The 25,557-nt window shown below is 44.1% G+C and overlaps 1 protein-coding gene across 1 annotated transcript; it reads right to left on the minus strand.

Annotated features, from left to right (window-relative positions):
• Positions 1–3,839: 3,839 nt before the first annotated feature.
• Positions 3,840–22,152, minus strand: LOC126259673 (uncharacterized). Its single transcript, XM_049956620.1, has 3 exons — positions 22,078–22,152; positions 7,928–8,007; positions 3,840–4,882 (listed from the first exon to the last, which is right to left on the minus strand). The coding sequence occupies exons 1-3, from the start codon at positions 22,096–22,098 to the stop codon at positions 4,051–4,053; spliced, it is 933 nt and encodes a 310-aa protein (XP_049812577.1). The 5' UTR covers positions 22,099–22,152; the 3' UTR covers positions 3,840–4,050.
• Between the last annotated feature and the right edge of the window lie 3,405 nt (positions 22,153–25,557).

Raw genomic sequence — 25,557 nt, forward strand, 5'->3', positions numbered from 1 at the left:
AATTTGTTAACATCTAGTATAGACTTAAGTGTCAGGAAGTCGTTTCTGAAAGTATTTGTATGGAGTGTAGCCATGTATGGAAGTGAAACATGGACGATAACCAGTTTGGGCAAGAAGAGAATAGAAGCTTTCGAAATGTGGTGCTACAGAAGAATGCTGAAGAGAAGGTGGGTAGATCACGTAACTAATGAGGAGGTATTGAATAGGATTGGGGAGAAGAGAAGTTTGTGGCACAACTTGACTAGAAGAAGGGATCGGTTGGTAGGACATGTTTTGAGGCATCAAGGGATCACAAATGTAGCATTGGAGGGGAGCGTGGAGGGTAAAAATCGTAGAGGGAGACCAAGAGATCAATACACTAAGCAGATTCAGAAGGATGTAGGTTGCAGTAGGTACTGGGAGATGAAGAAGCTTGCACAGGATAGAGTAGCATGGAGAGCTGCATCAAACCAGTCTCAGGACTGAGGACCATAACAACAACAACAGTAGGAATGACGTGGGTACGCTATACCGGCGGATCGCATATGACTTTAGTTCAACGACTGCAGAGCACGTGGCGACGAGCTGGATTCAAGACAACAGAGTGGCAAGAAAATAAAAAATAAGATACGGGACTTGCCAGAAGGAGTACATAGCGAGATGATCGTAGGTTTGTAGGACTGACTCTGACAAACAGCCAAATGATAACAGCCGAGGTTACAGACAGATTATGACTACGAATCGTAAAGAACAGATTAGTGGAAGCTAGAATGAGATCCTCATTTGCTTTACACCCTTTATGGCTGACATCATACCACAGACCACAGACTTGCATGGCGTGGAGCCAGAGTGAACTGGGACATAGAGTGCCGTTCTGTGATGTTGAGCGGTGAGTGTTGCTTCTGCTTTGGCTGCTCTTTTCGGCGCAAAGGTGTCCGTGGATCAGCCGGCGGAAAGCCAAAAGAAACGGCGCTTCTCGAGATCCATACTACTCCTGATACCATAATGTGGGAAGGTATTCGATATGTGAACAGGAGTCATTGGATATTGTTGGAGGGATGTTAAGTTTTAGACCCATATATCTCCAACTACTGGAGTCTTGATGTGGGGAGATATTGGATATGTCACCAGGACTGATTTGGTTATTTTTGAATGGATACTAAATGCTAGGCCTATTTATCTCCAACTTCTGGGGCTGTGTGCGTGGACTTTTGTATATGTCAACTGGATTGATTTGGTAATTGTTTAAGACAGGCCAAATTCTTGCAGTTCATCAGTATGTGGAAAGAAATGATTGAGCCCCTTGTATTCCTTCTTGACAAGGGAACCAAATGGAAAGCATAATAATGCAAAGTCTCACGCTGTAGTTCACACCGCAAACGCCTCGTGGGATGTGCTGATCCTTGTCTACCTGGTCCCCTGAATTATCATCCATGAACGTGCCTGGGCTGCTATGGGAAAATATGTGTTTTCCTACAAACCTCTTCACAAAGTGACAGAACATGTGTTTCAGACATGGCAAAAATTGCCCAAGATGACATTCAGGGGTTTCTGTGCTACAACAATTACGACACTGTATTCGTGCCCTTAGGGACCATGCCTTCGTACTGAATTTGATGATAGTTCCGAATGGAATAAATACTATGTGATGAACGCCTGCGCAAAGTCTCATAAATACTGAACTGGTGTTTCATGCTTTGATACCTACCCCGAGTGTATGGTCTGGCACGAGAGTGCAATACTCACAGATGGCAGGACAGTATTCTCTAACACATACCAGTTCTCTGTGCGTCGTGTTTCAGCATACAGAAGACTTATATTATTATACGCATTTTGCATGTTCCAGTCCCGTATATACTGGGTTCTTCTCGCAGGAAGTCGAAAAGAATCATAAAAATGTTCGATTAATCTCATACACACCTCATACCGGGTTTGCGTTGAGCCACAGGATGTGTAGTTGATTGTACAGTGATGTGTCCACGCCTGTACTCTTCAGTCCAGGAGCAAATGCTCCGTAACAGATCTCTAAAATGGACGCATCACTGAACTCGGCACTTCTTTCGCAGAAGAATTTCACGCACTGAACTGTTAATTGGAATAGGATTTTCGACTTGTGTTTCGTTCATACAGTCTTGAATAGCAGTGCTCCAGAGGCCGAGGCAATCAGTTATGTTTATCAGTAACATGTTTTTGTCCCTTACTTAGTCTCTTCATAGACAAATAAGTGTCATCATCACATTTGTTTGTATTTAAAACAAATTACCAAACACCCGTGTGCTTTATGGTGGAATTTTACTGTCGTACTAGGCGTACAATATTCGTATTGAAAACTGTCATGAAGGAAAATATTGTGTTTGTCGCCACATGTAAACTGACGGGTCATGTGCTCCATATCTATCCTGAACGCTCAATCAAATTTCTTCCCTTTCCGGACTCTCTGCAGATGCAGTACTACATTTAGAACAGAGAAGAAGTAGAAGATGGTTACTTGTTTAGACCTCTTACCTTTTGTGTAGACAAATTCCCTAATTCAGTAGCAAATTAATATTGATTAACAACTTGTTGATGCAGGAAGTAAGCCAGTGCCAATCTGTCATTTGCGGGGAAGTGTTTATAATTACAATAAGTAAAAAGTAGTGGCTCTCACAGAGGAAAGTTGCACCGTGGTTAAAGAGAAAGTGGTGCAAACCCGGGGAGACAATGCTGACATTGGTTTTATATGGGTTTTCTGACCAGTTTAGACAAATTTTGGGACAGATCATGCAACAAGGCTACAATCGATTCCCTCTCAAATACAAGTCTAATTCAGTGAGTGGACTCCATGTTAAATTCTAACTCGTAAGTTTGCTTCTTTTTTGCGGACAGGGGAGAAAGATTATTGTCTTGTGATTTAACAGTGTGGCAAAGGCACAAAAAGTTTTCAATTATTTCTTGTGGTATATGTGATCACTGATACTTCGTCAGCAGAACAGAGTGAAGAACTTGTTTATTTATTATTTTCCCTTTCATCTAAGGTAGACACATTTTCAGAAAAGGACTGAGGCAGTAATCGTTGTGCCAGAAAAACAGCCCCAAGCTTAGACACCGAACATTACTTCTCTTATGTAGATAAGAATTTGGAATATTCTTGCTGTAATGCTTTAAAAAGCTGTGTTAATCATTGTACTGCCTCGTTAGAAGCCTTGACTAGTCGAAGGTATCTGTCATGATGGTCGTGGTTTTTTTATGTCGAGGAATGCCGTTCTTCCTTCTGACCCTCAAGAAGTACACGTTCTGTGAGTGTGCTCATACTTTTTTCTTTTGTTTTGTCAATCTTCTGACTGATTTTATGCTTCCCGCGACTAATTTCTCTCCTATACCAACCTCTTCCTCTCAGAGTAGCATTTGCAACCTACGTCCTCAGTTATTTGATGGGTCTAATTCAATTGAGTTCCCCTACAGTTTCTACGCTCTACAGCTCCCTCTAGTGCCGTGAATGACATTGCCTGACTTCTTAACAGATGTCCTATCATACTGTGCCTTCTTCTCGTCAGTGTTTTCCGTCTCTTCCTTTCCTCGCCGATTACGCGAGAAACCATCTCAGTCCTCACTCCTTACCAGTCCATTCCTTACCTTACCAGTCCACTTAATTTTCGACATTCATCTGTTGCAGTACATCTCAAATCTCAAATTGTCTTCTGTTGCGATTTTCCCGCAGTCCATGATCTCCTACCAAAAAATGATATTTGATACTAGCGAAGTTTCCTTGGCCAGGGTTCTCGGCAGTGTAGAGCATGACAACATAAGAATGAAGCCTTAATTGGAGGCCTTTCATAGCCTACAGAATAATAACACATCTTCTTAAGTATAAAAAAGGGAGTATAATACAAAAAGAACTGTACAAAACATACTAGATACAACAAATAACAAAGCGGGTATGTTACAAAAAGTAGCAACAGCTGGCGCCGCGACGGCGACGCCGGCGTCTATTGGATTTGTACTCGTGGCTTGGGGCCACAGCTCGCGGCCGCTGTCTGCCCCGGCGGCCGGCTGGGTTCGGCTCTACTCGGCTCGGCTCGGCTCGGCTCAGCGTCAGTCCCAGCCGTGGTGCTCCTCGTGGTGGATCGGCACCCACACCTTCTGCCACACGGGCTTCCACACCTTCTTCCACGCCGGAACCTGGATCTGCTTCCACACGGGCACCTGGATCTGCTTCCACTCGTCCTTCCAGACCAGCTTCTTGTCGGGCACCCAGACGAGCTTCTTGTCGGGCCTCCAGATCTGGACGAGCTCCTCCTTCCAGATGAGCTTCTTCTCCGGCACCCAGATCTGCTTCTTCTCGGTACGCCAGATCTGCTTGTACTCGATCTTCCACTCCAGCTTCTTCTCGGGCACCCAGATCAGCTTCTTGTCCGTGCGCCAGATTTTCTTCCAGATCGGCTTCCAGATGAGTTTCTTCTTCCACAAGCCGTGGGACGTGTACTCCCAGCCGTGTGGGTCTTTCCCGTGAGATTTCTCTCCTGGTACCCATATTTTTACCAGTTCTGGTACCCAGATTTGCTTCCAGTCTGGGACTTGGATTTCCTTCCATACAGGCACCTGTATTTCTTTCCACACTGGAACGTTTATCTTTTTCCAGTCTGGAATTTGAATTTCTTTCCATATTGGCACCTGAATCTCTTTCCATATCGGCTTCTGGATTTTCTTCCAGTCGGGAACTTGAATCTCCTTCCACACAGGCACCTGTATTTCTTTCCAGACAGGAACCTGGATTTTCTTCCACGCTGGTTTCCAAACCTGTTTACTGACTGTCTTCCACACTTTCACCCATTCTTCTTTCCAGACGAGTTTCTTCTTCCAGATGCCCTCTGGCTGATGGTGGTCGTGGTGCTCTTCATGGTGCACTGGAGGGCCGTACTCGATCCTGCACAAGGAGAAAAACAACCATTTTATAATGTTCTATAGTTACTAGCTTGCTGCGTTTCCAATACGCCTTTTTTTGTCTATTTACACCTTGTTCCATTACACTCTATTTGTAATACCACATATATGTATTTTGTGCCTCTGTGTAGAGTAATGGTTGTATTGCGTGATGATGATGATCAGACAAGGGAGAGGGTGAATCGCGGTGCCGGCTCATAGCACCAAGGGGACCGCCAATCTTATCGTCCCCATCCGATTGGCGGATCAGCAGTGTCACATGCCCTCACTTCGTGACACATTACGGAGAGGTTTGGTATTTAACTCGGGACTTCGACGCAAAGTCTGTTAATCAGGAGCTTTAAGCCACCATTTCTCCTTCCCGTGCCGGCCAAATAGTGGCAGTGGAAATTGAACTGGCGTACCTCCTGTTCAAATGCCATCGCACAAGCGAGCGTTAGCAACTTTGGCCACGAAGGCAGGTTTGTGACATTTGTATGCTGACAAGTTTCTTCGAGATACTGTAAACCTAGCCAGTGTTGCCAAGTACTCGTGTCAGAACCGCCACGTAAATTTGTGAATAAACAAAATATTTTTTCAAATATTGTTGATGGCTTTATTATTGTAAAAATCGAAGTCAATAAAACAGTTAAAAGTGAGCTTGGTGAGGTTATACCTTCCTCCCCATATAACTATATACTCTAACACTATTAAATATTAAGCCCAGTTTAAGCCTTAAGATGTTTAGAACAAATGATGACTAACTGACAACCTCAGCTGCCGACAGGTGTTGTTGTTATACCTCGATGTGGACAGGTGAAAATGTGTGCCCCGACTCGAAAACCCGGGATCTCCTGCAGGTCGGGGCACACATTTTCACCTGTTCACATCGAGGTATAACAACAACACCTGTCGGCAGCTGAGGTTGTCAGTTAGTCATCATTTATTCCAGGGAAAAGCTGCACGGTCACCAACAGTAACTGTTCTTTCGAGAACAAGTTAATGTCTTCGTATATATGTTTAGAACATATAAACTGAGTTTTGGCAGCAATCTTCAAAATTTTTGATCTGGTAGAGCTACTGTGAAGTATTATTAACACTTTTACTATATCAACAATGGACACCTGTCACAGTTGTACAGCAGAGTTAGGGAACACGTAAAGCATGTCAGGGCAGCGACTAATATAGGAACTGTATATTTCTTTGGTGAGAATTTGACGTTTTACAGTGGCACCTTACGATGTAAACGGACGAAGTCGTCCATTATAATTATAAAAATTATTGTCCCAAATTTACGATATCGTGCCTTGATACTTAACCCCAGTACGCGCTACTGCCCGAAACGAGAACGTGCAATAAAATTAAATGGTTGAAACTTTCTTCCCGATTCAGATCTGTATAACTATATCCTTCGGATCCGGTGTGAATGTTTCAACGTCTGCTGTACGTCGCACTCTACGTGCTACGGTTGCACTCGTAGCAGAGGAGACACGCGCCTGATATCGTAAACTTTTTTTTCACTTACATAAAACGCTAGTATTTAGATGTTGTTACAAATGTGATGCAGTTTCCGTGTTTAGAGCCTAGTTGCTGGAAATTTGACTATAGTTTGGTTACAGTGATAAATTATGATTCATTTTCTTCTCTGTCTTCTCTTGAGAACAAGCGCTTGTATTGCTGTGAGTGTGATCGCTATTGATGTTCTGGCGCTGCAGATATAGTTCATGTTCTATATGATCCTAAGAGCGTATTATTTGCGACAGGTATTGTAGTTCTGCATCTTGCAGATTGCCCCTATACCAACGAGAACTTGGAACTGCCGACTCTCAGTGTACTGCACTTCTGCTGCGCAAAGTACTGGCTCCGCCACCTTTCAGTGAGCCGTTGCAGAAATAGATCTGTGTAGCGTTTAGTTTCACATGCTTTACGATGTGCAGTAAAAGTAGTCGAACGAGAGACGTTGAGAACACACCACAGAGATCTGTGTCGTTAGTGGATTCCAAACTTTTTTACATGATCTTTGTTCGATACAGAGATTTACAGCGTTAGACATCTTGCAAGTTAAAATTTCAAAACTGCAAAAGTACTGTCTTCCGAATCTTGTATATAACAAACATAACGTGACACCCAACTTTGCATGGATCCATTATCGAGCGATGTATTTTGCAATCAAAGAAAAACTGAATGTGTATCAATGAGTCCAAAAAAGGTCCTGATTAACGTTAAGAACTCTTTTTTTTAATTTTTTCACATTAGTTTTGTAGTAGAAAATACCAGTCTCGTGTGGGATTGTTAACTTGGATATCTTGTGGGGTCGATTCAGCCGCCTGTCGGAAAGACTGTTCCTCTCACGCGCAAGTTCGTCGCTTTCCTTGCGGGTAATTGAGATTTATGCAGTGAGCGTGCGTTAGTGTCACGGATGCGTGTATTGTGTCGTGTTATGTTTGAGTAGTAGATTAGTGATGAGATAGGGGAGAGAGCGAAACCCGGTGCCCGCACATACATACTCCTCCCGAGTAACACCAAGGGGAACCACCGAGGTTAAAGTTCCCATCCGACAAACAGATCACCGTCAACAGTGTCACTTGTACTCACTTCATGAGAGATTCGGAACTTGATGCGGAACAACAGGATATAAAACTGCTGATGGGCAACTTAACGGCACCATCCCTCCTCCCATTGTGGGCAAAATACTGGCTGTGAAAATTCTGTCCGCCCTGTGTATTCGAATCGGTGCACCTGCGTTTCGGGCGCTACCACCCAAGTGTACGTTAGCGACCTTAGCTACGGAGGCGGGTAGTTGTGTAGTGAACTTTTCAGAGTGATTTCCTATCACCGCGGCGAGCACAGTGGTGTGTGGTGGCCGCCTGCAGAGAATGTACGTCACGACAGTAACGCCACTTTGGACAATGTACGTCAGACACCAACTAATTTATATCAGACTATAGTGACTGACTGATGAGACATCTTTTGGTAATTGAAGTATTCGCGAGTGACAATTTCATTTTTATTATTTATCAGTTATGGAGTGATGGTAGCAGCAGCTTACCCCCTCTTCTCGCGACTGTGGACGGGGTTGGCGGAGACCGGTGCAGCGAGAAGAGCTACGGACAGCGAGGCGAACAGCACCTGTAAAGAAAAGAAAAAAAAGAAAAACACCGACCCGCGCGTCAGTAAACTGTTTGCTCGCCAGCTTTTGGCTGCCGCTGCTGCTGTTGCTCTGTTTGCTTCGCTTAGATTTATTGCCTTGGCGCCGCTGGACACAACAAAGACGCTGCCGCTCCGTTCGCACCTCTTACGCGTGACACGAAGGAATCATTCGCACGTTCGCAGTTGTGCGTTCTTGGCGCAGCTTTCACCTCTGCCGCCATTCTATTCCAGGAATACAGGTGTCGTCCAGTACACAAACACCAGCACCAAATAACGCAAATCCTGAGCCACGTCTTAGCTGCGTCATTGGCACCAGGAGGAATATGAAGGGAAATGAGTTGGTGGGTTGGTGAAAATAACCGGATTCCAAAAAAAAATAAATAACATTATCAGATTGAATTCCATCGTTGTACCCTGCGACTGTCATATTCTTTTAAGCAGGGATGAACATAGCAAACACTCGCTCATCCATCAACTCGTATTTTATATCACATCTAGCTATATTTTAGGTAAAGTGTATGCATCATCAGAGCGTCTGTATATAGAAGCTATCTGTTTCTATATGACACGCTACTACATGCACTGACGGTGGCTATACTATAACTGAAATATAGCTAGATCTGTAACAAAATACAGATTGATACACGACTGTTTGCTGTGATCATCTCTAATTATAATTAATTATTAAATTACAGTTCACATTTCATAGTGTGGAAATGAAGCTGGTAATGACTTCAAAAGATCGGCTTAAGAGAGAAGAACATACGAGTTCAGTTATCTGATTAAAAGTCTCTAGGCGCGCAGTCCGGAACCGCGCGACTGCTACGGTCGCAGGTTCGAATCCTGCCTCGGGCATGGATGTGTGTGACGTCCTTAGGTTCGTTAGGTTTAAGTAGTTCTAAGTTCTAGGGGACTGATGACCTAAGATGTTAAGTCCCATACTGCTCAGAACCATTTGAACCATTTTTAAAAGTCTCTGTCACAACAGGATATGAATACAGGCCGTCTTACAAGTTGGAGCGAATTTATATTTTCGCGTTTAGATTGTGTGTAAAACTTTAACTGAACGATGACGGTGTACACAGCAGTATATTATGAAACATTCTCTCTGATAGTGAGTTATTTCCTAAAAAAGTGGCACTGCTGCGATGAATATTAAGATATAGGAAGTAAGTTACAGGAACTGAAGAATTAGGTTTGGTTTTGCTGTAATAGTCGGAGAATTTAGTGTATGTGAAGGAATGACTGGTTGATAGCACATACATCCAAACGTTGAGATGTAGTCGATATAAAACACTTGAGGGATGGGAGGGGGTAGGGGGGAGGGGGGAGGGGAAGGGGGGAAGCAGTAGGAGTCGACAAATATTTGCATATTACGAGGAAACACTGCAGCTATCACTCATGCATGACATAATGAAACATATTTTGGATCAGAGCAGCTGGAAGAGACAAATAGCGAAAGAAAAACAGAAAGAACGAAAAAATGAAATAAAGAAATAATGAAAGAAAGAAAGACATACATTTTAAAATTTTTCATCGGAAGCACAAAGTAGAGAGAAGTAGAGGTTTGTAAATGTTGTTGCTATAGGGACGCTTACATACTGGAAATAAACCTCAGACAATAATGCAAGACAAGGAAAAAGCACACACCATACACTGAAGAGTCTTCGCTCTAGAGCGAATGCATCTCACCATCATTTTACATAACTTAGATGAAATTTAGGAAACAACGATACTTAGCTCTACTTTTATCTGTACGGTAACAACATTCACCAAAATGTAGATCAGAGACTGACACCACATGTGAAATTTCACGCGATTTCTTAAAGTGAGGCGAAAGTTTAACACGCGACTATTTCGTAACTATCAGCTAAACGAGATGTCCTCAGGGCTGCTAAGAAGATAGGTTTCGTATTTCATCTCGGAGAGAGGTCAGAAGCCAACAAGTGTAAAGTCTCGTTTCATTTGTGCGTAACAGCGTAACAAAGCATATAACTGAGTAAATTCGATTCCCCAAGAAAAATTTCTGATCATAAATTTGTCTGACTCGTAGGAAATGCATTGAACACGAAGAATATGTTACGTACTGCTGTAGCTACACCGAGAGTCCTCGTGTTCAGAATTCTCTAGTGCGTAACTTTTACTTAGAGTGTGATCAAAATGTCAATCCAACACACATCGCCGGCCGCTGTGGCCGAGCGGTTCTAGGCTCTTCAGCCCGGAACCGCACTGCTGCTACGGTCGCAGGTTCGAATCCTACCCGTGGTATGGATGTGTGTGATGCCCTTAGGTTAGTTAGGTTTAAGTAGTTCTAAGTCTAGGGGACTGATGACCTCAGTCCCGCAGTGCTTAGAGCCATTGGAAGGAATATACATCATTTTCCTTTTCCTGGTTCGTGACGCAGTGCTTGCCTGATAATGTGAAAAACCAAACTGACCTCCATAGTTTAAACCTGTCTCAACTCTTAAACCAATGTTATGCATCTGTAATTTTTATTTCTGTTTTTCTTCTTTTAGCTTCTTTCTTTTGTATTGCTTTGGAGTCATCAGTCTTCTGCTTCTATAACAACCGTCCCGAATTCCGCTCCTGTGTGAACCTCTTCGTCACGGAGTAGCACTTGCACCCTGCACCCTTTTTTGTTCGTTGTAATAGAATCTCTGGCACCTCTGCAGTTTTTAACGCTCTATGGCTCCCAGTACAACCGTAGAAGCTATTCCCTGATGTCTTAACACATGTCCTATCATCCTGTCACTTATTCTTGCCAATATGTTCCATGTGTTTCTTCCTTCGTCAATTCTGCGGAGGACCTCATCATTCCGTACCTTATCAGTCCATCTAATTTTCAGTATCTGTCTGTTGTTTCACATCTCAAACGCTTCAGTTCCCTTTTTCCTGTTTTCATTCAGTCCGTGATTCACTACCATATGATGCTGTGCTCCAACGTACATTCTGAGAAATTTCCTCTTCGAATTAAGGCCGATATTTCATCGTGGCCGTCTTTGCCTCTGCTAATCTGCTTTTTATGTCCTCCTTGCTTTGTCCGTCATGGGATATTTTTCTTCAAAGGCAGCTGAATTCCTTCATTTTATCTACCTCCTTCTCTCCAATTTTGCAGTTAAGTTTATCACTAATCTCAATTCAGCTACTCCACATTACTTTAGTTTTCCTTCAGTTTACTCTCAATCAATATTTTGTTCTTATTAGACTTTTTATTCCATTCAACACCTCCTGTACTTATTTTTCACTCTCACTGAGGATAGCAATGATATCCATGAATATTATTTTCGATATCCGTTCATTCTGAATTTTAATCCTACTTTCGAACCTTTCTTTTATTTCTGTCACTGCTTCTTCGATGTATAGATTGAGGAGTGGAAACGGGAGACTACATCACTATCCTACTCCCTTTTTAATCCGAGCACTTTGTTCTTGATTTCCACTCTTATTGTTCCCTCTTTTTTCTTTGACATATTGTCCAGGTTTACTATCAAACAGAAAGACAGTCAACTTTCCGGTAGTTCTAGAAACACTGTGTAGAGATGTAATGGTGGTTGCATCCTAGTTAAATCGGCGTGATCTTAATTGCTTATAGGCACAAACACCACACAGTCGGCCTGTGCATATCGAACGTAGTTGAGAAGACAGTAGTTACCCATTAATATATCCGGTCAATGTTCATCGAACTGACCGAGAAGGGAAATATATCTGCATAAGCTAAGACTGTGGCGATAGTAACAGAACTGTTGGAGATGGTGATGTATGTTGCTGAAAGGCGTATTCTCTCAATTATAATAGTACTTTGCGACGCACAACGCCTCTCTTTTAACGACTGCCACAGAAGTGGATGAATATCAGTGACACTCTTGCGCTTGATAAACGAACCAGTGACTGAACACAATATCTTCTTTCGATCCCCTCTCTCTCGTCTATTACTGCTGCCTGGCAGTTTTTCCAAACCGACGAGCAATACCAGTGAACAGGTTGAACGAGATGAAATCGCTTTTCCTTGTGATTCTTTCAGTAAATCCCAGTCTGGAACTGACTTTTCTACAATTAATTTTATGCGGTCCTCTCATCTGAAGTTGATCAGTACACATAGTCCTAGATATTTTTACGATTGTTTCCGCTTCTGGTAAAAAGAAATGATCGCATCGCTTATTTGGCCGGGAGAACCTGAGCTTGTGTGGCTGCCTGGAGCAGGTGTTTCTGTTTGTGGCTTGTACGTCTGTCGAAGATAAGAGGAAAGATGAGGATAGCATATACACTCAGTCCCAAACAGAGGGAATGTCACCCGGCAAGGGATCCAAACCATGGCCGCGCTGTCTCGAGACACGGTAACGACTAGACCACGAGATGTTGACAGTGCTCCCAGTGACCGATCGCCAACCATGTAATCGAAAAATAATTGGTCTTTTCACCCATTTATGCGCAATGCGTTGTCTAACGTTCAGACTCGACTGCCAAATCACGAGGAAAGCATAGATTCTGTACTAGTTTTCCTGCAATTTGCGTGAGTGTTCTGACGTTACACAAATACCCTCACGTAGCAGATATGGCCCTGTAATAATCCAAGATTAGGCCTACAGTTACATTCGTGTCTGGCTGGCCAGAGTGGCCGAGCGGTTCTAGGCGCTTCTGTCTGGAACCGCGCGACCGCTACGGTCGCAGGTTCGAATCCTGCCTCGGGCATGGATGTGTGTGATGTCCTTAGGTTAGTTAGGTGTAAGTATTTCTAAGTTCTAGGGGACTGATGACCTCAGCAGTTAAGTCCCATAGTGCTCAGACCCATTTGAACCATTCGTGTCTGACCAGTGCAACCCGTCGGGAGCGATGTTTAACTTCTGTCGGGTAAGGAATCATTAGTACACTCACAAAGGTTGTCCGGCCCCACTGGCTACTTTCTTTTGAATCTGTTGGACGAACAGAGCGAGCTTAAATTCATAAGTTCGGACTTAGCCGAGTCCATGTTTATTCCTATAAAAAAGACTGTCCGTCTGCAAAAGAGTTATCTGTCCGACGACCCTTGTTAAACATGGATATGACCTGTATCCTTTTTTCCCAGTCACTTGGAAAACTTCGTTGTTTCAGAGCCCAACGAAAACCTGCAGCTAGAATAGCAATAAGGTCTTTTGCACATTCTTTACGCAATGAGGTGACGAAAGCCATAGGATATGTGTCGGACCTCCTTTTGCCCGGCATAGTGCAACAACTCGACTAGGCATGGACTCAAGAACTCGGAAGTCCCCTGCGGAAATATTGAGCCTTGCTGCCTTTATAGCAGTCCGTAATTGTGGAACTGTTGCCGGTGCAGGATATTGTACACGAACTGACCTCTCGATTATATCCTCCTAATGTCAGATGACATTCTTGTCACGCTCTCTGGCTAGCCAGACCATTCGTTCCAATTCGCCAGAATGTTCTGATATGGTGGATTCTCATCCATAAAAAAGTCCATCATTGTTTAATAATGTGAAGTAGCCGAAAAGAACCGTTTCCAGTGAATGATCGGTTTAGTTGGACCAGAGATCCCAGTCCATTGGATGTAAACACAGTCCACACCATTTGGAGACACCACCAGCTTACGCTGTGGCTTGGGTCCTTGGCTTCGCGGGGTATGAGCCACACTCATGCCTTATCATCAGCTTGTACCAACTTGCCAGGCCACTGTTTTCCAGTCGTCTATGGTACAAACGACATGGTAGGCGCTGAAGTCGGTAGCAAAGGCACCCGCGTCGGTCATCTGATGCCATAGCCTATTAACGCCAAATTTCACCGCACTCTCCTAACTGATATGTTTGTAGTGCGTCCCACATTGATTTGTGCTGTTATTTTACGTAGTGTTGCTTGTCTGTTAGCACTGACAACTCTATGCAAACGCTGCTACTTCGGCCACTGCGTAATCAGTGGTGAGACGTAATCCCTGAAATTTAGTGTTCTCGGCACACCCTAGACCCCTGTGGACCTCGAAATACTGAACTCCCTAACGATTTCAGAAATTTAATGTCCCATGCGTCTAGTTCCAACAACTATTCCGAGTTGAAAGTCTGTTGGTTCCCGTCGTGAGGCCATAAACAAGTCGGAACCTTGCAAGGTCCCCTCGCTTCTAAACTGATACTGTTATTAATCAGTTTAGAGGGTGGTATATGTGACGTACAGTATGACTGGTCAGCATTTCCACCCGGAATTTGCGAGTGTAAGTCGGACCTTCCTTGATCCGCCTAGGTGGGTCGTGTCGTCGGATTTCCTCTTACCCGTGCGCGGTGCAGCTATCGTAAATGTCGTCCCATGCAGATTCTTCATTGGCGCATTGGATGTCTCTGTCGGTGGAAGCTAACTAACTGAAATTGCTGTAGGTCAACTTTGGGGTATCTATTTACTCGAATTTATTCCTATTAGATCAATAATGAAACACTCATGTCACAAACTACTCGTAACCGAGAGCATGACTACCATCGAACAAGACAGGAAGAGCTCTTAACGCCGACTGCCGACTTTGGTCCGCAGTCCGTATCTCTTTCTAGTTTCGTCACAGTTCATGGATTTCCGATGAAGATATGCATTTGTTAATGAACGGGTGTGAATTTCAACGAGGCAAAATTAGGATACATAAACATCCAGAGGCTCCTCCTTGTATTCATGTTGTCATAAATGACTTCAATTAGTAAATATAAATCAACAAAATCGGTGACTTTGGTGCCAAGATGGCGGTACTTCCCGTCATGTATATTTCCGAGGCTGATGCTTGTTGCTATGGTGCAGCGCCGAGCCCCACCCCACTACGCGCGACGTATGGTCGCTTCGTCACCTAACTAGCCGGAGTGTGAAATTCTCTCCGACTCATGGCCAGCTACGGACTGCAGCACTTCCTAACTATCGTGAATACATCAATAAGAGACAATAATTTATTAAAACTGGTAAAAATGTCCTCGTCACGTAAGAGGCACCTTACAACATCGCGAACCACCTGAGGACAAATGACAGCCCCGCAAGCGCACTATCATTTCGTACCCTGAATAAGCGATACTACCGCCATCTGTATGTGTAAGTATCACTGTCCATGTAAACAAATGATATAAGGCATGAGTCTCAGTATAACAGTTAGGATGACAGTGCTTGTACTGAGTCGTTTCTAGTCCGGGTCTACTAGTGACGGTCTACTACTGTCCGCCGGCCGCTGTGGCCGAGCGGTTCTAGGCGCTTCAGTCCGGAACCCCGCTGCTGCTAGGGTCGCAGGTTCGCATCCTGCCTCGGGCATGGATGTGTGTGATGTCCTTAGGTTAGTTTAAGTAGTTCTAAGTCTAGGGGACTGATGACCTCAGATGTTAAGTCCCATAGTGCTTAGAGCCATTAGAATATCTTCAGCAATGGAACGTCAAACCATAAACAGCTGGAGAAAAGGTCGTTGATCGTGGAATGAGTGTCACGGCCAAGGTCTGAGCGTTATGAACGTCGTCGCTAACGCTTAGTCACACTGTTGCCCTCAGAGCCGCCTGCAGGTAGTTAACAACTCTGGCTATCGGCACGCAGCCGCTTACGCGTGCGGGCCTCTCGGCTGGCTCTGACCCCGCGTCCTTCGGAGAAAGCAGACGTCCTCCAGACGAGAGCCTGCAGCTCTCACGCGTGGCGTGCGACCCTTGTCCTTGCCGCAAGAGTGTAGGCTGTTTGATTTCTCCGCCGCATGACGATCGTACATTTTAAACATTGCCGTCTGGCACCTGTCGCGCTTTCGAAATGCTGTCCGTCTCTGAGCAAATAGCCAGGAGCCGTATTCGGCAATTTGAGCTCTGTTATTGCAAAGGAATAGGTTCTCGAAAGTGCGAGACCGGAGAACAGCGTTATATGGAAGAGAAACTTGGACCATCGGAAATATAAGTAGGCAAACGTAGTAGTAAATGTAAATGCCGTGTGGCTAGGGCCTCCCGTCGGGTAGACCGTTCGCCTGGTGCAAGTCTTTCGAGTCGACGCCACGTCGGGGCTGCGTGTCGGTGGGGATGAAATGATGATGATAAGGACAACACAAACCCAGTCCCTGAGCGGAGAAAATCGCCGACCCAGCCGGGAATCCTACGTGGGCCGTTAGGTATGACATTCCGTCGCGCTGACCGCTCAGTTACCAAGGGCGGACAGTAGTAAATGAAGATAGTACTAAATAGAATACATGAGGGCAGAATACAGAAGTCACGTACCAGAAGAAGGAACATAGTATGATACGTCATCAAGAGATAGTTAACTGGTGCTCGACGGAACGGTAGAAGGGAAAATTAGTAGAGTAGACTAAAATTAGATGCATCAAACAGCTGAGTGCAATGGTTATGTCAAGACGGAAACGTTAGTTCATGTAAGAAAATATGGAGGGCAGCATCAAACCAATCGAAAGACTGATAACTTAAAAAATGCAGTGGCCATCAGCTTCGTTTCAAATGTACGCTGTCTCATTCTTGCACTTCTATTTCACGGCTATCAACAGCGTTGCTTTGACAGTACTTAAGCTCAGTGCGAATTGGGAAACTGCCTTTAATAAACCTGTCTCAAATTCTCGTTTAACCTTATATCGCCTTGCGCAGTCGCCTGACAAAATTGTAAGTGATTTCTAGAAGACTTGGGCTCTGTGTTTGCTGTCTGACCTTTTTGATATCACTATAAGGAAGGCTTCTATAATTTCCAATATCCTAACTTTAAATATAAGTGAACATTTACCAAACATTTGTGCTCGGTCTAGAGTACCATACGGATCGGAATCACTCTCTGTCACTTCAGTTCTGTTCTGCTTACTATTGGCCCTAGGTGACAAATCACAACTGTCGCTCTCCTCTTCATGTCATTAGATTAAATGCGAGCTGGAGACAACATAACTATTTACAGCTTTATATCACATTTAGTTGTGGCATAAATCTTGGTATACCTGATACCTATCATCAACTGCCAATGCAGTATTATACATGCCATCAGGGAACGTACTTTGCATAAAGTCGCCTACGTCCGTTTTCATCCAAATATTCTATATTTTGTTAATAACTCGTTGGACTGCTAATAGTGGGGTATGTACATCCAGTAAAGACAGAGCACAACGTTTATGACATAGACAAATCCCTTTGGGTCCCAAAACGGCACCTATCGGATAATTCAAAGAAGTAAAGTTGCAAAAAAATAGTTATATGTATGATGATAAAGCAGGTGCGATATTGTAAGGGAGCATGATGAAAACTTTCATATCAAATTGGGGAAATTCTCAATTCTGTAAGGAAAATTTTGGATTTGTACATAAAGGGATAAAGTAGAATACGTGACGTCTTCGTCTACAGGTGGATTACGGGCTGGGAAATCATCTGCCACTAACCCTCTCTAACAGCTCAAGTCTTGTCGATCATAGCCATTATGTGACATATATGTAGGTGTTGATATATTCGCTGAACATTCCCGGAAAAATGGTTCCAGGTTCTAGAAATGGCAAAAGACGAACTTCAGGGACTGGTTCCTTACACCAAAACAAGAAAAAAATGTCTATTGACCCCATGATTACTGGAAATTTCTTCTTGGTTTGGTCTGTACTACCTCCTCCCAAAACAAGGAAACCAAAGTCCTTGCAATAGAAGAGATATGTTTCAAAGTACCGAAGATGGACAACTCTTCATAGCTGTTAAAGTCTGCATTTTAGAGCCCATATTTACTAGACTCGTTTCTCTTGGTTTTGTGAAGAGAAATTGTCCCTAAAGTTTGTCGGTGCTTTTTTGGGACACCCTGTATACACCCTATCCATCTTAGTACTGCTGATAAAGTAAATATTTGACTACCGTAACTGACTATAGAGAATTATCGTATGCGATGTACTTAAGTAACATCGGAATTTTCTTTTTATCACTGGCACTACAATAGCTGCTGGTGCTGTGTACATGCAAATGAAATCTTTACACACAGTTTTGGTAAACTGCAAGCTTCACTGCATTTCAAAATAACAATCCACCTTCCCAGTACAGAAAGATGTCTGCAACAGACTCAGAGAAGAAGTTTCTACATTTTGTACTGTGTTTTATACATATGTACGATATATCGGAAACAGAAAAGTGGACAGTGGAAACTTTAAATAATTGCCAGCGTAAAGTGGATATAGTACGAATTGCCTCTATAATTGCTCCTATTTATTTATTTTATGCCTGAATCCAGTTCGAAATAGGAGTGTGATCACAGATTCATACTCGCCTCCTTCTGGGTATGTGTGGTGCACTCATACACATTATTATGATTTCGATAAATAGTTTGGTATGTGCGGCACTTTGCATACATTTATACGCCTCTCTAACGCTATAACATTACCTCGTCTTCTACGTACATCTAAGCATACATACGAAATTTCCTTAGTTGAGCCAGTCGTTTTGGCCGAGCGGTTCTAGGCACTTCAGTCTTGAACCGCGCGACTGCTACGGTCGCAGGTTCGAATTCTGCCTCGGGCATGGATGTGTGTGATGTCCTTAGGTTAGTTCGGTTTAAGTAGTTCTAAGTTCTAGGGGACTGATGACCTCAGATCTTAAGTCCCATAGTGCTCAGAGCCATCTGAACCATTTTTTGAACCTTAGTTGAGAGTACACGGTGGTGTTCGTGCTAACTGGGGCGTCCGTGAGAATGAGCGTGAGCCACGCGGTACCTAGCGGCCAGGTTCAGTCAGAGTCGTACGCTCATTAAGGCACTCGGCTTCCGCTGGGAGATGCTGAGATACGCCAGCCTCCTGCAGCGCCATCGCACAGCAGGTCCGCTGACAGCGTGACGTAAGCGTAATGCCGGGGTACGCCGACTGCGATCTGTTGCGCTAATTAAGGACCGGTTAATAAATACGCCGGCCAATCTGCTCGTGGTTTGTGTGCAAGTAAATTGATTCAGTGCTAACGATTCCGTTTATAATCTTCTTAGTCGATTAACATTTCAATTTCCATACATTTACGGTCGAGTTATAAGTCTCGTCATTCTTTCAGCCCCTGCCCTCGCCCTAAGCTGTCTTGTTTTACTCGTTGGTGACATTGAAACAAAGGACAACTCTCCTCACTCTCTGGGTCTTCCTTAACTCCCTGTGAACAGGCTAAGCACGCGTAAGATAAACGTTAGCACATATGTCCTACTTCCCTCACATGCAAATGCAAACGACTGCTAGAGTTATCATCAGAATGATGTACTTCTTGCTATGCTTGCTCTATCTGATTGTCACCGTGCTGAATAGGCACTGCAATAAAAACCGGCATTTGCCTATTTACTGATATCTTCACAGCGTTCTTTATTTTCATAGACTTAAGGGCAGATTCTCGACCTGGAAATAATATTCAGCCGGCCGCTGTGGCCGAGCGTTTGTAGGCGATTCAGTCCGGAACCGCGCTGGTGCTACGGTTGCAGGTTCGAATCCTACCTCGGGTATGGATGTGTGTGATGTTCTTAGGTTAGCTAGGTTTACGTAGTTCTAATTCTAGGGGACTGATGACCTCAGATGTTAAGTCCCATAGTGCTTAGAGCCATTTGAACCAATCTGAATAAAATTCATTTCACGAAAGAACAACAAGGCGAAGTGTTGCAGTGGTTAAATATCTTAGACTTCAATTCGGCGGGAATAGGATTCAAACGCTGGAGCAGCGGTATTCGTTTCGTCAAGGTTCATAAAAACTACCACAACTGTATTTAAAATACGCTTGTCACCCTAAAATCGGTTTCATTGTTGTGAACAACGTAAGATCAGCCTGAAAATTCGCCAACAGTCTTCGTAACAACTCTCACAGAATTGTGGCAATATTATGACTCAACATATCTAATTGTCTTACGTAACTTTAAAGGCGCACATTGGAACACAGTGAGTAAACATACGCTCCATCGACTGCCAGGCAAAAATGCGGACAGCTGTTCAGTGCAAGGAACATAATGTGCTGTTCGTTTATTATCTAAACGCATTGCTCTTGTCACCTCAGATACTCCTGAAAAATTTTTCACTCGGTGAAATCTAGATATATGAATCACGCCTCTAACAGGATATTTAAACCCGAGCAGCAAAGTTAGATGTAAAAAATGGATTTTTTTTCTGTTCTCACTATTGTATAAAGTGCATATTTAATAGACTGTCACTGGGCGAGTATAATTCTGATGACCTAACGTATTCACGTGACTATGTGTACCAATCTGATTGATGGAGAGAAGAAACAAGGCACGATCGTGATACCATTTTATATCCGAAAATAAAGGGCATAATGGACTACGGCAAGAGTCCTCACTCCGTCTTGCTGATTTAGATTACGAGGATTTCCATTTGCCTATCCGCACGATCGTGGAGAACGTAACTTTAAGGGAGAGACAGCTGATTCTTCCATTCGCCAAAACGTGATCAATGTGAACGAGTGCTACACCTGTGATGGCTTAGTTTTCTGACTGGATGTCCAACAACAAACGATGTGCACGGTACACTGGAACCTGAACCCGCGTTCGGCAAGACTGGAATGAAGAGCGCCTTACGGCAATGTCGATTTAGTATTTGATCAGCCTTTCTCCAAATCTTCGCAGGCAAATCAAGGTCTTTCGCTAAAGGTCAAGAACGGTATCTATCTCCATAGACGTCGCGTTGATACGGTCTTCGCCTGTAAATATAGAAGTTGACAATGTAGTAGACTGTAAACTTCCTTCTTTCGTTTCGCCTTCGAAAGGAACAGATAAGTGTCTGTCTAGGCACTCTGACTTATTATTCCATGATTTTCTTCAAATTACTTGATGCGAATTTCGATATCTCTCCTTTAGGGAGGACATGAATGCTTCACCTGCCATCGGTAAGTTTACCAGGTAATCACTGTCGACCTCGTCACTGACAGGACGCCAAACTCTGAACCAAGTGAAGTGCTTTCGTTTCCTCCATTTACCTACCGACCAACGAGGCGCATTGGTACACCTACATCTATATCTACGCAAACCACTGTGGAGGGTACGGAAGGGGGTAATTTCTATTGCATCAGTTATTACGACTTCTTCCCTTTCCATTCGCGTATAGAGCTCGGATAAACTTTTCACTCTAATCTAGCGTTCACGATCCCTACGGGAGCGATACATTAGGCTATGTAGTATATTCCTAGTTTGAACACTTGAAACACGTTCTTGAATCTTTGTAAGCAAGCAGCCGCGGAATAGCTTGCACCTGTCTTCAAGCGTCTACCGCCGGCCGGGGTAGCCGGGCGGTTCTGGGCGCTACAGTCTGGAACCGCGCGACCGCTACGGTCGCAGGTTCGAATCCTGCCTCGAGCATGGATGTGTGTGATGTCCTTCGGTTAGTTAGGTTTAGGTAGTTCTAAGTTCTAGGGGACTAGTGACCTCAGAAGTTAAGTCCCATAGTGCTCAGAGCCATTTGAACCACTTTTTCAAGCGTCTACCAGTTCAGATTCCTCAGCTTATCTGCTTTCCCTTAGCCCAAACAAAGCTGATCAAATCGTAGAGCCATACAATGTATAGGTTTAATATCCCCAGTTAGTAGTATTTCGTAAGGGCCTGACACACTTCAGCAATACTCTAAGATGGATCGCAGGTGTGTTTTGTAAACAATCTGTTTTGTAGACTGGTTATGTTTTCGCACTGTGCTACCAATGAACCGAAATCTGCCACCTACATTACCTCTGGGCGTACAATGACCTCACATTCTGGAGGAATACAGCTCAGGCAGCCTTATTTAGGATTTTCCTGGTCTCCATAAAAAACTTAACGCTCATGAGGACATGGTTCTTTCAAAAAGGACTCGGCAGCTTTCGTTCTCCATTTCTCAACCCGAGTTCTGTGTGTCTGTCTGTAACGACCACATCGTTGATGGAGGGTTTATCCTAATCTATGCTCCTTCTTCCAATGGACGAAGCAGTGATGTGATGTAAAGCCCTAATGCTGATGCTCATGCAATGACTTAGCTGTCGACTGGACGTGGACAGACAGAGAGAGAGAGAGATAGACAGACAGACTTATTGTCAACAGCTGGGAGACGCACAGAGGCGGACCTCTTAATGCGCCGTGTGGTGCTAGGCGGTACGCATAGTGCGCGCGAGACGGGCCACTGACCAGCAGCGTCGACGGCTTCATGTCGGCGGCACGTCGCGGCGGCGGTGAGCGTCGGCCGGTTCTGCAGACCGGGCCTTGCGGACAACTACGGCGGCGTCTGGCAGGACGGCGGTTTTATACGCGGCGCCCCACGGCTTGGAGGGGGAGGCTGGCGAGAGGACGCGCAACTTTCCGCCTCGGCAGCGGGCAGGTGGCAGGTGGGGACTCCGGGCCGTCAGCGGCCTTTGGCTGCGGGTGGGGTGGGAGGAGGGTGGGCCCGGGCACACAGCCTCTCGGCATAACAAGTCGATTAATTTTTCTTTGTACTTGGGAACTTACCCCTACCGGTGGTTAAAGAGGCCAGAAGAGCTATTGGGAACTGACTACTTTTGGCACAAAATGTTTATGGCTTTCACACGTTTCCCAATAGTTCTCTAACTTAGCTTCTTCTCCTGTGCCGGCAGCAGTTCAAATGGTTCAAATGGCTCTGAGCACTATGGGACTTAAATTCTGAGGTCATCAGTCCCCTAGAACTTAGAACTACTTAAACCTAACTAACCTAAGGACATCACACACATCCATGCCCGAGGCAGGATTCGAACATGCCACAGTAGCAGCAGCGCGATTCTGGACTGAAGCGCAAAGAACCGCTCAGCCACAACGGCCGGCTGAATTTTATTGCCAGGTCCAGTATCAGCCGTTAAGCCTACGAAAATAAGGAACGCTGTGAAGATATAACTAAATAGGCAAATGCCGGTTTTTATGGCAGTGCTATGTGTTACATTAAACTTGCAGATCAACCTATACTCTGCCGATAGTCTGGTCACGCGTAATCTCATGAAATGTGTTCACTACGCTAAACTCTCTCCGCACGACTCGCGTATTGTCTGCTCTGCCCAGATGGGTTATTGCAGAGACAGTAAGCAGTTATGTACTAGCGTGAGACATCAGTCACAAGTTTGCTCCTTGTCTGGTCGTAGTTCAGACTTTACAGGCCCTTCATGAAACAATATCCCTGACGAGTGGGCACGTGGGTAAATATCAAGTAAATATCAATACGAAATACTTCGCCGCTTCTGGTTAATTTGCCATCTTCTACCAGAGACGGAAGTAATTCCACAATACGCAGGTGAAGGATGCTGAAGAAAGCCGGCCGGAGTGGCCGTGGCCGAGCGGTTCTAGGCGCTACAGTCTGGAACACCGCGATCGCTACGGTCACATGTTCGAATCCTGCCTCGGGCATGGATGTGTGTGATGTCCTTAGGTTAGTTAGGTTTAAGTAGTTCTAAGTCTCGGGGACTAATGATCTCAGATGTTAAGTCCCATAGTGCCTAGAGCCACTTGAACCATTTTTTTGCTTCTACTGTAATTGCTGGTAGGGTGTAAGTGATTTATTGTTTTCCTTCCATGTGTATTAGTTGTTCAATTACTTTTTGTATGTGGAAATTACTGACAATTTGACGCTATTCTCTTTAAGCGTGCTGTATGAATGCTTGAGTGACATTGCAGGAATTATGTCAGTTTACTTTGGTTTGACCCTATTGGTTGTTTTGTAAAGTATTTACGTGCAGACACGTTAGTCTACCGGGTGATCTAAAAGTCAGTATGAATTTGAAAACTGAATAAATCACGGAATAATGTAGTTAGAGAGGTACAAATTGACACACATACTTGGAATGAGATGGGGTATTATTCCAAAAAAAAAAAAAATACAAAAGTTAAAAAAGTGTCCGACAGATTTCGCTTCATCTGATCAGAATAGCAATAATTAGCATAACAAAATAAGTCAAAGCAAAGATGGTGTTCTTTACAGGAAATGCTCAATATGTCCACCATCATTCCTCAACAATAGCTGTAGTCGAGGAATAATGTTGTGAACAGCACTGTAAAGCATCTCCGGAGTTATGGTGAGGCATTGGCGTCGGATGTTATCTTTCAGCATCCCTAGAGATGTCGGTCGATCACGATACACTTGCGACTTCAGGTAACCCCAAAGCCAATAATCGCACGGACTGAGGTCTGGGGACCTGGGAGGCCAAGCATGACGAAAGTGGCGACTGAGCACACGACCATCACCAAACGACGCGCACAAGAGATCTTTCACGCGTTTAGCAATATGCGGTGGTTCTAATAAAACCCCATGTCATTCCAAGCATGTGTGTCAATTTTTACCTCTCTATCTACATTATTCCGTGGTTTATCAAGTTTTCAAATTTATACTGACTTTTTGATCACCCGGCATAATTAGTGCTTCGCTTTCGCAGCAGAGGATGACAGTTTGTGGCGTCTTACAAGGTAAAATGCCCATCGTGGCCCTCCTCAGACTGAGTGGTAAGATGGCCCAGTGGATAGCTCGGTAAAAATTGAACACTACGTATTGAACTGTGAAAAAAGAAGAAAAATTGAAACTCTAAAAGGTCCACACCAAAGATGTGCAACATCGAGCGTGTTTTGACTACGACAGGAAAGATCCGTGTTCAAACCTTCCTCGTGCCCCCATTTCTCTTTTTTTTAACAAAATTATTAACATTCCGTTCCATCATTGACGTGTCTGTTCTATCTATTCAAATTTGCGTCTGTGTCGTGGTAACAGCTAGGTGTAAGGAAGGAACCTCCAGACGTATCTACCTCCTATTTGTTCTACACAAGTACCACATCTTCTGACTCTCGCGTTCCGATTTGGAAGTTTTGACTCTTGAATTCCTTTGTTATAACATAGTTCACACCCGTTTATTTATTGTTTCGTTTCTGTGAGAGGGCTATGCGGCATCTCCGCCTGCTCTCGCTATTCATCACATTTACTTGCGATGGTAATATATTAATGTGACAAGAGGGACGTCTGAACATGGAGCTCCTAGTTTTCAGTCCAACACCATGAGCATACAACTACTACGCTCTAGTTCCGGTAATTCGATGTTCTACGCCTTGAACTTGGACCGTTGGCTGTTTCTATTTTGCTTCGTTTTTCGCAATTCAGTACACCTTCTTCCTGTTTTCATGCTTGATCTATGTTCAGTTTTTGACGGGCTATCCACTCGGCCATTTTACCACTAGTTCGCAGGAAGTGCAATGGGGGATTTCCCTTGATAGACGGGGTTTCCCTTGTTAGACCTGTTGTTGGCGGGAACATTAATCTAAATTTTGAACGTTAGATGGTGGGAGCAGTCCACCCGCTGAAGTTACGGGTGCACGGCCGCTCCCGCCAGCACTTCAACTTTGGGTTGTACTTACTGGTCTGATTGGTGTCTATGCACTGGTAAGTCGCAAAATTTACTCATTGAGTTACATCGTTTTCCTCACATACGTGAAGGTTCAGGTATCACATCAATCTTTAAACATGGAAACAGAAAAGATTGTAACAACTACAGAGATATCTCTTTAATCAGCGTTATGGGTAAAATCTTCTGAGATATTGTTGAAAGGAAAGTGCGAGTATTAGTTGAGGACAAATTGGATGGAAAACAGTGTGGGTTTAGGCCTCTTAGAGGTTGTCAGGACCAG

This window comes from Schistocerca nitens, chromosome 5 (genome assembly GCF_023898315.1).
Source record: "Schistocerca nitens isolate TAMUIC-IGC-003100 chromosome 5, iqSchNite1.1, whole genome shotgun sequence".
NCBI classification, from domain to species: Eukaryota; Metazoa; Arthropoda; class Insecta; order Orthoptera; family Acrididae; genus Schistocerca; species Schistocerca nitens.

Bases quoted from the DNA above. Each gene is read 5' to 3' on its own strand.
- LOC126259673 (XM_049956620.1), bottom strand. From the start codon at position 22,098: ATGAAGCCGTCGACGCTGCTG. The intron at 8,008-22,077 runs GTCAGTGGCCCG...TTTTCTTTACAG, and splicing joins TGAAGCCGTCGACGCTGCTG to GTGCTGTTCGCCTCGCTGTC. The intron at 4,883-7,927 runs GTAAGCTGCTGC...CTCCTTGTGCAG, and splicing joins CACAGTCGCGAGAAGAGGGG to GATCGAGTACGGCCCTCCAG.